The following is a 14,089-nucleotide window of genomic DNA, read 5'->3' on the forward strand; positions in this document are numbered from 1 at the left end:
GTTGTTGTGTGCTTTGCGCGTGTACTGGTTACCCGTCCCGTGCTCTATTTCAAACACCACGTGTCTACCTTCCGACTGTCCGTCCATCCGGGTAGGTCAATCGAATTCGGCCCGGCCGATTTTAAGTCTGTAAGGAAGTGGCAGATGTTTTCCGGTTGTGTATTTTCAAATTCTAGCGCACTCGAGCTGGTTTCTCCAAAATTACCTACCCCACCTATAACATAACAAAAAAAAAAAATTAGGAAAGTTGTCTCAACTATTATTTCGTCAAAAGTCCCAACTGAACTACACATAAGTCCCTCACTATAATGAAATAAGGGATTGTTACCTGGGCCTCTGACGTGACCACCAAGTCAATCATTAGCTCATCAATGCTACACAGTAGCAGCCTGAGTTATGTCAAACCAGGTCAAGTTCTGCTATTTTTTTATTTAGCAAGAGCACTACACAGTGCACCATGTGTTACTCCAAAGGAAACAAGCATTCATTCTAAAACCATGCTTTATTATAGGTAGTAGGTGATGAAATAGTGTTTGGTCCTTCAGAATGGATCAAAAACGCCCTTTTCCCTGTGAGTTTACAATTTTTCTACTAACAACTGTTTGTTTAAGAAATGGTCACAACAAATGTTAAAAGAGAAATGAAGAAGGGATATTTTATTAATTTGAATCAATGTTTTTTTTGTCAAACAGGTGCTACCAGACCGGGATGGGAAGAGGTGCATGTTCTGTCTGAAAACACTCTCCAAGACTTATGAGATGAGCGCATCTGACACCAAACAGAGACAGGAGTGGACTACAGGTCAGACAGAACTCATATACACCTGATAGCTCATGAATCATTCTGAAAAGCTTCCAACAGAGACATTAAACACGATCTTCTTCACAGCTATTCAAACAGCTATCAGGCTGCATGTGGAGGGGAAAACGTCCCTCCACAAAGATTTGAAGTTGAAGCGGCGTGAACAGCGGGAGCAGCGGGACAAGAGATGCCACGCCAAAGAGGAGGAGCTGCAGAGGCTGCGGGCCCTGCAGGAAGAGCGGGAGCGGGGGCTGGTCGAGCTAGATCTCCTCAAGGAGGCGCAAAAGCAGGCTCAGGCCCTGCTGGAGCAGGACGAGCAGCGGAGGCGGCAGCAGCACGAACAGATGCAGCGGGCCCTGGAGGTCCAGCTCAAGGAGGCCGAGGAGGTGAGTGTGGAGAACAAAAAGACTTTGAAATCAGAAGCAAATATAGGTGAGTTTTTATTACTTTGCTTCTTACTGTGCGTGTCAAGGCTCGGGTCAGTATGCAGGCTGAGATGGTTCTGAAGGAGGAGGAGGCCGAGAGGCAGAGGAAGAGGATCCAGGAGCTGGAGGAGATGCAGAAGCGTCTGGAGGAGGCGCTGCAGCTGGAGATCAAGGCCAGGCGGGATGAGGAGGTCTTCCGCTACGCTCAAGCAGGGTTGAGTGTTAAATAAGAAGTCATTTGTTTTGGTTAACAGCTTGTAAACAATCACCAGTCACTTGTAAGAGGGAGGTGTTGTGTGCAGACAGCAGGTTTTAAGCTCAGCTGTTGAAGGAGATCATGTTGCGTTATGTTCCTGAGGAAGTTGAACTGCCGGCAGAGGAAGTTGTTTAACGCTGCCATCAGTCAGATCTATTGTATCAATGTTTTTGTGCTATCTCAAAGTTTTCAAGTAAAAGTTTCTGATGATCCCACGAATCTGCAAACATCTTGCAGCAGGCTCTCTGTGCATCAAGGAATGGTGCTACCACAGAACATTTATAAATATGTACCTTAATGAGTGAAATAATATGTCATTTATCCAATATTATTTACAATACAAATGTGGGCATAAAATTATTAATCAAATGTTTAGTTGATCTTTGCACTACGATGTCAATCAATCAACGATGAGTGTACAGTTGAATGCACTGCCCACTTTGAATGACAGACCCCTCATTTTCATAGTAAAGAAATGCATAAAGAAAATAATACAGAACAAAATTAGTCTGTGGAAATGAAATAGTGGGAAAGAATACAAATGGAAAAATACAGTAATAAATATATTTCAAAATTAATAAATACACCAAAGATATTAATGAATGAATGCCTACATTTAATTTAACTGTTCACACATCAGTTAATGGTGTGTTTTTTTATTTGTTGACACTTCAATTATTTTATTTTATATTCTGGCAGCTTCTGTCCTCTATGTCAGTCTTCTTTGATTGTTAATGCTTCACACTATTTTTTTATTTAGCCTTTATTTATACAGGTGTAAAATCTCATCGAGACACAAGGTTTCATTTTCAAGAGAGACCAGTTCAGTGGTAACACTACCACACAAAGTTACAGACAGGACACTAAGCACAGTGGCAACACTAAAATACATCGTAAAAAAGTAGTCATTGAAATCCATATACAGTAGTCAGATATAGCAGGTGCAAACACCCACAGATGACTTCTCCGTTTAAAAAAAAATGAGTTTAAAATCCGTGATGGGTATCAAACTGGTCAGCTTAAGTTCCTGCTGAAGTGTGTTCCAGGTCAAGGGGGCAGAGTATGATATGGCTTTTTTCCCAAGCACCGTGCGTACTGAGGGGACGGACAGACTGATGTAATTTTGAGATCGTAGTCTATAGCTGTACTGTTTGTGTGATATGTAAGTGGATATGTAGAGGGGCAGCAGTCCAAGCATAGCGGTATAGATGAGTGTGTACCAGTGCAGTGATCTGCACATTGATAATGTTGTCCAGTTGACTAAAGGGTCTTGTCTTGTGTACAATAATGTTATTGTTTGTGTCCTCTGTTGTTTCCAGGTTACTGGGCGAGGAGGAAGAGAAAATGAAGGCCCTGATGTGCCTGCAGGAGGAACAGGAGGAGTACATCCTGAAGACCCAGAGGGAGAAGCAGGAGCTGAGACAGGAAATGGAGGTTAAGTCCCGGTCCCTGGATGAGGCTCAGAGGCAGCTGGAAGAGGTGCGGGCCAACCGGCACAAAGTGGACCAGGATGTCGTGGTAAGAATACAAAAATAAAAACCCTTAGAGGTTAATAATAAAATCAACCAAATATCAAAACTACATTTAAGTTAATGATCGATCTTAGAGGCGATGTAGCTTGTTTAGGATCTGGTTTGATACTTGAGTAAAACATTGAACCAACAGCAGCAGCAGCTGCTCTCTTGTCTGTCCTTTAAAACCATAAAATGATTTGAAAGTCCAATCAGACATAATTATAGTCTTTGGAGACTTTATATGACTCATTTTATGAATTGTATACTTGACGATGGTATCAGTAGCTAAATCTTTCTGCTTATCTCACTTCAGAGAGCCAGTATTTTAAACACCTTGTATTCTGTCAATATGTTTTTCTTTAACATGAGAGAACGTTGTGTCCTAAAAGCTAAATGATTCCAATAGCTGATATTTGAAAATCAGCTATATATGCTGCTAATGCTAACAGTAGTTTAGTTCATTATTGCTTGCAGGTATTGTGCATTTTAATAAGCTGCTCTTTTTCTGTGACAGGCTGCCCAGAGGAAACTCCGCCAGGCGAGCACCAACGTCAAACACTGGAACGTCCAGATGAACAGACTGATGCGACCCATCGGACCAGGCGGTACGTGTCCCATGGGGCAATGGGTGACATGACCAACAAGCAGCTTCATTATCCAACTTTCACACCAGCAGATGAAGTTCAAACCTTAGGGATTTACAGTAAATCATTTGAGATATCACATTTGGAAACAGAATTATGATTGAATTCCACTTAGCTGTTTTAAATTCAGGTGTTTCTGGTACTAAATGCTATTTTCCTGGCGTCCACAAATTATATTATACTACGAATTGTACAATTGCAGAAGGGTGCAGAAAGATGAGAATCTAAATGGTGGAAAACAATGTGTAGAACATGAGGAAAAAATGATATGTTCCCTTTGTTTTGTTTTCATTGCCTGCTCTTTAAACATACTTCCTGAAATGTCCTTCTTTTTATTCAGAGAATTCCTCTAATAATTCAGCGTCCTCAAATCCAGACCACTATGCCTGACTTCACTTGCCTGCGGTAAACATTTACTGCATTTTCTGAAGCAATTTGTTTGTGCTGTTTTTAGAAAAGAGACCATCGTTGGGAAGTTCCTTCGCAAGCTTCCAGATCCCGACCCAGAGAGATCCCGGGCTGCGTATCAGGAGGAAATCAGGATCAGAGGATCAGGATGAGGAGAGCAAAGAAAACGTTGACAACAGCGTGGAATGTGATTTAGAGAAACGGCACTCCCATGCCTCAAATGGAGACATGGACATCCCATAAAAACATGAATTTAGAGGCTACGTAGGTTTCTGAAAAGGATGGTACGAGATTAAAACAATGAAACATCTGCACTTAAAACTGAATTAACTACCAACAGTACTACTGTTCCTATTAAATGTTGAATGTACTGACTTCATATCACAGAAAGAAACCATTTTTAACATTTAAGCAAGAAGATGCATTTGCAGAAGCAACTAATTCTTTGAATGCAGCCTGTGTGAGGTCTGTTCGGGACATACACCATACCTCAGTGCAAAAAACATGAGCTGTAAGCAAGATCCTGAAATAACTAATTAAGTTGTGAAGTTTAAAGGCTAATACTTACATACAATACAAGGAAGCTCATCTGTTTAACTCTGTAATATAGACACATAACAACATTTAATTTTTAAATGTGGATTTTTTTGGAGTGGAAGGCAGCTTGACTTTTTTACGTAAAAAGTTGGATCAGTATTAGAGTTTTCAGTCGATAAGTATCACTCCTGATAAACAGGAAAGAGTGAGAGAGCGAGAGCAGCTCTCATTGAACTTCCTGTTTCTGTTGTCGGTTAACATAATTGTAAATAAAAGAGTGAATTGATTCCTTAACCTGATTTCTGGCTGTATCTTTACTGTTGAAATAAATAAAATCTCAATTGATACAATATTTATACTATGAAAATCTTAAATAAATCATATTTATATGTTTGAAATGGTTTCATTTGTTTAACCAAGGCCACACTATGGAACAAGATGAAACCCACACTGCTGAATTTGCAAACTGCACGTCCGCTTGAGTTTGAATTTGTGTCAGTCATCTTTTCAGTGTCAAAATGTGTCATCGCTGACTGCTTCCACTGAAAAAGCGTTTGGGTATGAGTAGGCCGTGTCTATACAGGAGTGAACAGAGACATCCTCTGACAAACAGAGCAAAGTGCATGTAGGCTGGAAGCACTCTTAACTCAATAACTGTTTTACAAAATCTCATTCTTTATACACTTTAGGTCTAATAGTTTCATGGATTGGTAATTACAGAATTTTCTTTTTTAGTGTCCAATTTACACTTAGCTTGAAACAATTATATTATGCAGTTTTAAGAGGATTTCACAAGAGTAACATGTAAATCATGAAATAAATAGAGACACTAAATGCATAACAAAATTAAGTATTGGAAAAGTTTATCTATAGACACAGGAGGAGACTTTTTAACACGTTTTTTAAATAAAAAAACAACTTGGATTAAGAAATGTTTTTCCTATGTATTTATCATGATATCAATTCTAATTAAGTTAAGTAATTTTTTCATAATTTAGAAAAAAATCTGACACTGTAATCCTGCAGATATGATTAAAGCCAAATAGAAAATGCCCTAGTTGCATTTTACAGAAACAACAGTGCATATTAGTATTAACACATGTTTCAGACCTTGACGCCCCAGAAAGCTGTTTGTTGGATCCACTGTGTCCGAATGTGTGTGTTTGCGTGTGTCCTGGCATGTGACGATGGAGGAGGAGGAGAGGGGGGGGGAGTGAAGCAAAGCAAAGCAAGTCAAAGCTAGGAACAACAAGGAGAGAGTCGGGGAGGGATTATCAGTTCACTATGCTTATCTGCATGTGATATGCTAGTGAGCAAAAGTGTCCAAAGTGTTCAAAGTGTTTTTCTGCTCAGCGGTTTGTCAGCCACATGAAGGCCTGAGTCAATCTAAGTTTGAGTTAGCAGACTGACGATAGCTCCTGCTGCTAGCCTGGACTTCATATCACTTGTCAACAGCCGATCGATCCTGGACGGGGCTGCTTTCGCTCACATTTTATTTTCGGCCTGTTAGGTCACTCCACGTAGCGTGAAAGTCTTCTCAACCAGCAGCACTATTGGGAGAGGTAAGTAAGCTAACTTGGCAAGCATGCTAACGTTATTTAAAGCCACTCACGGGAATGTGGGTCAGCCACGCTAACAGCTAGTAGTAGTCAGCATTCAAGGTTAGCAGCTAACTAGCTAAGTGAGCTAGCCGTGCCGACTCTCTTCGACGGCCGACTGACAACCTAAAGCTGTTATATACTTATTCTAAATAAAAACGCTTGACGGCAACCGTGTTGATAACTTTGCCGTCTTTCATTCTTTTAATGTGTGTATCCAGTTACAGTCCTGTCATTAACAGGGCTGTTGCCAGACATTTCCCAGAACTAGTGTGACAGGTTGTCTGTGGGACGACGAGTCTTAACAGTCCCGATCTGTGGTGTCCGGACCTGTTGCATAAACCTTAACACAGTTCGGACTCTGTCCTGCTATGGGACATATTGTAATAATAATATTAAGTCGGAAAACATTAATACAACTGTTGTAATAAATAGACGCTGTGTGTTTGTCAGGGCACATCTACTAACTACATGGACGGATTAATCCACTAGGGGGCCGCGGGACAAATATTTAACCCCCAACCCCCAAGCCCTGTCCCCTACTGCTGCCCTCCACCAGCGATCAACACTGCTCATTGTTTACATAGTGCATCCACCGGTCCCCTTAAGCACCCACCAAGTACACTGTGTGCACCCTACCTTATCTGCCCGATCTAAGGCAAACAATAATACAGATGTCTCCCAAAGTTTACTTTTTAAGATAGTAAAGAACACACCGTTTTTAAGGATAGCCTACATTATTCCCTATATCTGGCTGTTTGTCTTAGGAATCGAGAGTTGTAGGCCCTTTATGCTCATGGATTTGGGGCTCTTATTTGATTCTTGGCCTGCATTTTTATTTAATGTAAAATTGTAACCTCTTTGAAATTAATTAAGAGTTGGGCGTTAGCAGTCGCTTTCACATATGCTGCATGAAAAATGCTCCTCCGGAGGTCTCGTTTCCAGTGTTGGGAATTTGTTCAAATTGGATGTATTGTATGTCCTTATTTAGAGCATATTTACAAGAGGTTTATATAATGTTTACATTGCTTACATCTCATTGCTGACCCAGAGATAATACATTCACTAAGACCCCCAAAACATTGCCTCTTTACCTAGACTTGTTGTCAACATTAATGCTAATAAATAACTTTTCTGACCAATATGGATCTACGTGAACGCCAACTAATAGTTACTAACCACATTACTTGTCTCCAAAAAACAGATAATTTGACAACAATTTAGCTTCTTTAGGAGCAGTGTAAGAAAAAAGGAAGCCCTGAGCCCAGAATAGTGTACCTTGCCCACAAAGGTCGCTGACCCAGTTTGTTATGGAGCAAACTACATGTGAGCAAAAACTTGATGTGCAATATTTAATTAATACCGATTGAAAGAGCATTACTTTTACTAACATCACCTTTGATTAAGTGTAACTGGGATGGACCTTTTTTTGTTTTGTTTTTTCTGACATTTGAGATACCAAACAATTAATCTAGAAAATATTCAGCAGATCAATCAATAATGAAAGTACTTGTTAGTTTCAGCCCGAGTTGCAAGTTTGTTTTCAAACTAAATTGTTGGCTGTTAATGGTCTGAGGTCACTGCTTGTCTGTTCCACTTGGCTGGTGGATAATCCAGGCATGCCTACACAGCGTGTGTATGTCATGTCATAAGCCTATTACTATCAAGGACATTCCCTTGCTGCTCAAACACAACCATTAGTAATGGATTGACTCGGAAAACGATGCCTAAATAAAAAAACACTGTAGAAGATCAGTGGGACCATTTATTTCAGTTACACTAAAAGTAAATAGCCACACTTTGTAAATTCATTTCAACCAGTGTGCTTTGATAAAAAGGGACATAATGGGAACATTTGGCCATGTAACATGTTACAACAAGTTTAACGCTCCCATTTGGTGAGAGAGTATTCACTGGAGTAGGACAGTTAACCACTCCCATGCTGGATCTATATATGATGTGTCGACTAACAGTAATGGCGTGATTGTTCTTGCTCTGAATGTAATCCTCATTTTTAGCATACATTGTTGATTTAAATGTTGCCTATTTATTCTATTCTTCAATAGTGGAACTATGATGGCAACGTGACAGGAGGGGACCCGCTGAGTCAGCTTAAACAGTAACCATGGAAGGTAGAGAGCAGCACGAGAGGGTGAATGGCCATCGCAAGTCCAAATCCCCGCAGGACACGGCCGATGGCAGGTGGTCACCTATGGAGGGAGAGTCTGGAGGTTCAGACAGCTGTGGGGGGAAAAGTGTCTCGGAGCCGATAGACATGCAAGAGTTAAAGGCCAGGGAAAGGGAAGATGAGGAGGACAAGAAGGAGAGGGATGTAGTTTCTCCTTCTAAAGGCCTGAAAGGGGACCAGAAGAAAAAAGATTGTCCCGATCAGGAGAACAAACGCAGCAAGCAAAACAGCAGTGCCGCATCCAACTACACAGGTAAGACTTTTCAAAATCCCATGACCTGCCCTCTGTAAAAGAAATGGTACTTGAAATAATGAGAGGACAAAGCTTTAATATTCATGCATTCTCTCCATGCAGACCTGTCCCATACCTCGTCGCCCTCGCTGTCAGAACAGCTACGTCTCGGCCAAGAAGACAGCACAGGGTCTGGGATCAGCGTGGAGTGTAAGGTCTGCGGGGACAAGGCCTCCGGCTTTCATTATGGTGTGCATGCCTGTGAGGGCTGCAAGGTAATATTGCAGAATAGATAAGTGACATTACAAAGTTCAATAACAGCAGTTTTGTCTTGTCCAATATGATTTGCTGAACCGGTTGCTTTGTTTCAAACTCAGGGTTTTTTCCGGAGAACTGTGCGGATGAAACTGGAATATGATCGCTGTGAGCGTTCCTGCAGGATTCAGAAAAAGAATCGTAACAAGTGCCAATATTGTCGCTTCCAGAAGTGCCTGTCTTTGGGAATGTCCCATGATGGTGAGAGGAAAACTGAAATTAGCAAATTATTCTATAAACGAGGACATGTTAATATAAAGTGTTATAGCAAAAAGAAATGTACAAATCAAAGACTTGGAAATGTAATCTGCTCATTTATTAAAATGTATTCTTATTGAATCTTTTCACATATTATTTTGTCTGTTTAGGGGTGTACAAAGTTGTTTTCAAGCTCAGTGCATGTGAACCTATAACCAATTTGCATTGATAAACGCGTATACAACAAAACATGTCTGTGTCAAAACACACCATTGAATATTTTATACTCTATTTTCTCTGGGAGCATTTTGTTAACTAAGAATCTGTTCAAGAAACTAAAAAGAATTTGTGTGTGTGTTCAGCGATCCGATATGGACGTATGCCTGAAGCGGAGAGGAAGAAGCTGGTGGCAGGCATGCTTGCAGATGAAGTGAGCCTCAGCAAACCAGGCGGATCAGACCTGAAGACTTTGGCCAAACAAGTCAACGCAGCCTACCAGAAGAACCTCGTCATGACCAAGAAGAGGGCCCGCAGCATCCTGTCGGGGAAAACCAGCAGCAATTCAGTACGTTATAGTCTTAGAACAGCTCAGTTCTGGTTTTACAGATGTATAAATCTATGTAGATATAAAGTAAAGGTAAAACATTATTATCAATGGGTCACAGGAAATAATTATTGCATTTATTTATAACTGCTGGTGGCTTAAAATACTATACTAATACTAATCTACGCACACTATATCGTTTTAAAAAGTAAGAACACATTTAAACATTGGATTTTAACACACAACTAGAACACCGCTTTTGTAATTTCTTAAAGGCACGCCGGGGAGGTAAAAGTATTAACACTTAAAGAACTACACCTCTGTCACATGACTTCAATGTCACAATCACTATATCACTTTAGCGCTTTGAGCACCAGGAACAGCGCTATATAAATGTAATGTATTATTATTATTATCACTGTGTTGATGAGTTTCCTGGTTCGCCGTGATGACGTTTATTGACAACCACTGTTAGTCTCACTTAGCAACTTGTAAGCAACCACTTTTTTTTAAGACAGAAAAGCTCACAAATGGGGTCATGTCGCTGAACAAAAGTGAAAATCCCTTGACAAGTGTTAACTAAAAATCCTATTGAAAACCCCATTAACTTTGAGACAAGGTAACAGGAAATGCAAAAACTCCTTACTGGGTTTTAGGACTCATTCCTGCAGCACTCTCACCTGTGACCACGTCATGGTATATGTAGCTCCAAGTATTTTAAATTTACAGATGACATTTATGTTTTTGTTTTGTAATTCGTTTTTTTTTGTCCTCTGTGTAGCCGTTTGTGATCTATGACATGGACACGCTCTGGCAGGCTGAGAGTGGCTTGGTATGGAGCCAGTTGATTGCAGGTGCCCCCCTGACCAAGGAGATTGGGGTCCATGTGTTCTACCGCTGCCAGTGCACCACGGTGGAGACGGTGCGAGAGCTCACAGAGTTTGCCAAGAGCATTCCAGGGTTTACGGACCTCTACCTAAATGACCAGGTGAGTCGCTGCCTGCTCTGTGTGCGCTATAGGAAAATGATTTGTAGGGCGGTGCGTAACAGTTTCTATTTTCAGTTTCTATTGTTGACATTTATATTCTTAATCAACTAAGTGCAGCACAGCTTCTTTTTTTTGCATGTGTATTAATATTTATGCAAAAAATTATTCAAAATAAGATGACACTGATATTATTGGTATTAAACTACTTTATTCGAGTGGTGGCTGCGTAGGTTTGTTTCAGACTTGTGTGATCCAAACGTTTACAATAAATCAAGGGTGTAGTTTAGTCCAAAGTTAAGATATTTTGACGGATACATGTTTTATCTAACAACATATTCTGCTTCCATCCAGAAGCATTTTGCCTTTTTAAATACAACATTTCTATTGCCATAGTGGTCAAAACTGCTGAGATATATTTATAGAAGAAAGCAGATTAAATACTCAAAGGATAATAATTGCCAAATTGAGTATTTTTGTTGAGAATTGTTGCCATTAATATACAATTGTCTGTGTGCAGGTTACTTTGCTGAAGTACGGTGTGCACGAGGCTATTTTTGCCATGTTGCCCTCTCTCATGAACAAAGATGGACTGTTGGTGGCAAATGGAAAAGGCTTTGTGACCAGGGAGTTTCTGCGCAGCTTGAGGAAGCCTTTCAGTGAGATCATGGAGCCCAAGTTTGAGTTTGCCGTTAAGTTTAATGCTCTGGAGCTGGATGACAGCGACCTGGCCCTGTTTGTTGCTGCCATCATTCTCTGTGGAGGTGAGACTAAAGCCCGTTTGAAGTATCAAGAATGTTTTCTATATGAATATTGTTGCAGTCTTCATAAGAAACCATTTTCCTCAAAAGAAATGGCCCTAGAGAGTTTAAAAAGATCTTCAATTGTATTTCTTGAACTCTGAAATGTTTGTCAGTCATAAGCGATTGCAGGCTGTTGAGAGACACCTATGAACCAATGCAGGATGAACACTGCCTTTGCTTGAGTGCTGTAAAGTGTCTGAGTCCAATTTGATCAAAGATATATCCCCATAATCAGATCTATGTAGTGTTAAACTTTATTTGAACTTTCGGTTTAACACAATGTAATCAGTTTGAATCCATTATCCATTCCATTGGTTAATCCATCAATTCATTTGATGCCGCTTGGAACGGGTTCTGGCTGCATTATTTCAACTATTATATCATTGAAAGATTATGCTAAAAACCGGGTTTAATGTTTTCATAAAATTGTGGAAACTGTTCATCCCAGTTTCTAGTACCCAAGTTAAATTTGTTAAAATATATTATTTTGTCAGTCCAAAAAAGACATTCAGTTTAATATGATATAAACATTTAAAAAAAGCAGGAAATCTAAAGTTGAAGTTGAACACGTATTGATTGGTTTTATGATTTCAAGTCAGTCAACTTTATTGTCAATCTTTGAGTCTGTGTGTACAGACGGAGAGATCGAAATACCGTTTCCAACAATCCCGAATACAAAAACAAATATATATATACACAATCAAAAGACACATTTATACATATGCACACATTAAGACATAAATAAAAGCAGAACAATCAAAATATTATATCTATGTTTGCTCAGCGACAATTGTAACTCATAACAAAGAGTCCGTTGTTGTTGTCCCAGATCGTCCCGGGCTAATCAACGTGAAGCAGGTGGAGCAGAGTCAAGACAACATCCTCCAGGCCCTGGACCTCCACCTACAAGCCAACCACTCTGACTCAGCCTACCTCTTCCCCAAGCTGCTGCAGAAGATGGCCGACCTCCGTCAACTAGTAACTGAAAACGTTCAGCTTGTCCAAAAGATCAAAAAGACTGAGTCGGAGACCTCGCTGCACCCCCTACTACAGGAGATCTACAAAGACATGTATTAGTGTTCTCCAGCACAGACTCATTTTAGCAATACTGTTACAGACTGAATATACTTTCATGATTCGACACTGCATTCAGTACAAGCACTGTTCCACGTACAGGCATGGATTGAAACGTGCAGAAGAGGCAACGTCGCATAGTAGGGCTAACACAATCAGCAATGTCTTCTAAATGTCAGCATTATCCTCAGGTGTGTGTGTGTGTGTGTGTGTGTGTGTGTGTGTGTGTGTGTGTGTGTGTGTGTGTGTGTGTGTGTGTGTGTGTGTGTGTGTGTGTGTGTGTGTGTGTGTGTGTGTGTGAGAGAGAGTGTGTGTTTGTGAGATGAGCATCTGGAATCATTTGCTGCAAGTCCTAGTTTCCCACAACGGTCACTTAACAGAGAGAAAGATTTGTTTTCTCACGAGGCTGCTCCTGTTACATTCTAATAGCAAAGCTGACCCCAGAGCAGCGTCTGTAGAGAACTCCTCCTCGCTCACCTCGGCTCTGTGTTTGTCTGTGAAAGGAAAGCATTTCATGTTCGTAACACCAATGGCAGAGTTGAATTAGAAAAGAGCTGAAAGGTTTGAACGGTGCAAGAGTTTCTTATGATGCCAATGTCTTTGGCAGAGTGATTGTTCTCAGACCTTTGGTAAAGCTGAAGATGCACAATTCGGTTTTTGTTTACATAATCATCATCCTCATCAATGACCGCGATTTTGCCATTTGGTTAATAAAACACAAACTGGGCTGGCTCCAGCAGTGTATAGAGCTCTCTCAAAGCAGCTTTCTGTGCAATACCGTTTTTCAATAAATGTGGAGATCCAAGTTATATAGGTTTTGTCTTAAAGCCATCTACCCAAGTGGTAATTTATGGACTATGCTGCACAGATTTTGTCTCTAAACTGACACTATAAACACATTACCCACTTAAGTACAAGGGACCGCATGTTTTTCTTTCTTTTGACATGCAAATGATCGTGAATTTGCCATTTTAATTTGTTTTTCTTAGTCCATTCTTTGTAATTATGTTACTAATTATTTGTAATTGTTGATCATATGTGTAAGGGCAAAACATGAATTATCATCATGTGTTATGTGTGTGTGTTATTTCATATTACATGACTGTTTATTTAGTTTAGGTTGTACCAAATATATTGTCAAGCATACCAACAACAATTCCTTGATGAGGAATTAGGATTTCACGCCTCAGCAGGATGGACCTAAAACCAGCATAATGTATCACAATGTCATTATTGGGAAAATGAATGATGAATTAGAAATCAACATCCAGCTCTTGTATCATAAGTCACTTCTGTACTACACAAGATATAAGCACAGTCCTGGATTAATTTCCTTTTTGTGTGCAATCGGAATGTTCTTGTTGGGAGAGCTACAAAGTGTGAAAGCCTTATGATGCTGTTGACAGGATTCACAAGTTTCCTACCGTTTTTCTTCCCCTCCCCTTAAGTATCTCAGCACTGGTGCACAAAGTCACCTCCAGAAATCTTCCCCCTGTGCTCTTAATCTGTCTTGATCCCTATCTACCTCTAATGTATGATCTGTGACTTCATCCCACTGTCTCATCTG

General features: G+C 40.2%; 2 protein-coding genes across 3 annotated transcripts in view; both read left to right on the forward strand.

The window, feature by feature from the left end:
- Window positions 1-4,879, forward strand: part of LOC104956844 (DEF6 guanine nucleotide exchange factor) — a 12,824-nt gene extending 7,945 nt beyond the window's left edge. Inside the window, exons 6-12 of one of the 2 annotated variants that reach the window (XM_010784395.1) lie at window positions 512-571; window positions 693-801; window positions 889-1,187; window positions 1,274-1,440; window positions 2,802-3,000; window positions 3,511-3,601; window positions 4,095-4,879. In XM_010784395.1, coding sequence (XP_010782697.1) covers window positions 512-571; window positions 693-801; window positions 889-1,187; window positions 1,274-1,440; window positions 2,802-3,000; window positions 3,511-3,601; window positions 4,095-4,291 — 1,122 coding nt within the window. In that variant the 3' untranslated portion in view covers window positions 4,292-4,879. The remainder of the gene's footprint in view (window positions 1-511; window positions 572-692; window positions 802-888; window positions 1,188-1,273; window positions 1,441-2,801; window positions 3,001-3,510; window positions 3,602-4,094) is intronic. The other variant, XM_010784396.1, reaches the window with a different exon arrangement.
- An 870-nt stretch (window positions 4,880-5,749) lies between these two features.
- Window positions 5,750-13,266, forward strand: LOC104956845 (peroxisome proliferator-activated receptor delta). Its single transcript, XM_010784397.1, has 8 exons — window positions 5,750-6,147; window positions 8,250-8,624; window positions 8,727-8,878; window positions 8,981-9,119; window positions 9,479-9,681; window positions 10,442-10,648; window positions 11,166-11,409; window positions 12,278-13,266. Exons 2-8 carry the CDS (start codon window positions 8,309-8,311, stop codon window positions 12,523-12,525), a joined length of 1,509 nt encoding a protein of 502 aa, XP_010782699.1. The 5' UTR covers window positions 5,750-6,147; window positions 8,250-8,308; the 3' UTR covers window positions 12,526-13,266.
- The last annotated feature ends 823 nt before the right edge of the window (window positions 13,267-14,089 follow it).

This window comes from Notothenia coriiceps, unplaced genomic scaffold (genome assembly GCF_000735185.1).
Source record: "Notothenia coriiceps isolate Sejong01 unplaced genomic scaffold, NC01 NC01_scaffold00026421, whole genome shotgun sequence".
NCBI lineage: Eukaryota > Metazoa > Chordata > Actinopteri > Perciformes > Nototheniidae > Notothenia > Notothenia coriiceps.

What these genes read in the sequence shown, in the direction of transcription:
- LOC104956845 (XM_010784397.1), top strand. Translation starts at nt 8,309, where the DNA reads ATGGAAGGTAGAGAGCAGCACGAGAGGGTGAATGGCCATCGCAAGTCC. An exon ending in TGCCGCATCCAACTACACAG is followed by an intron (nt 8,625 to 8,726) that starts GTAAGACTTTTC and finishes CTCTCCATGCAG; the next exon opens with ACCTGTCCCATACCTCGTCG. An exon ending in ATGCCTGTGAGGGCTGCAAG is followed by an intron (nt 8,879 to 8,980) that starts GTAATATTGCAG and finishes TTTCAAACTCAG; the next exon opens with GGTTTTTTCCGGAGAACTGT.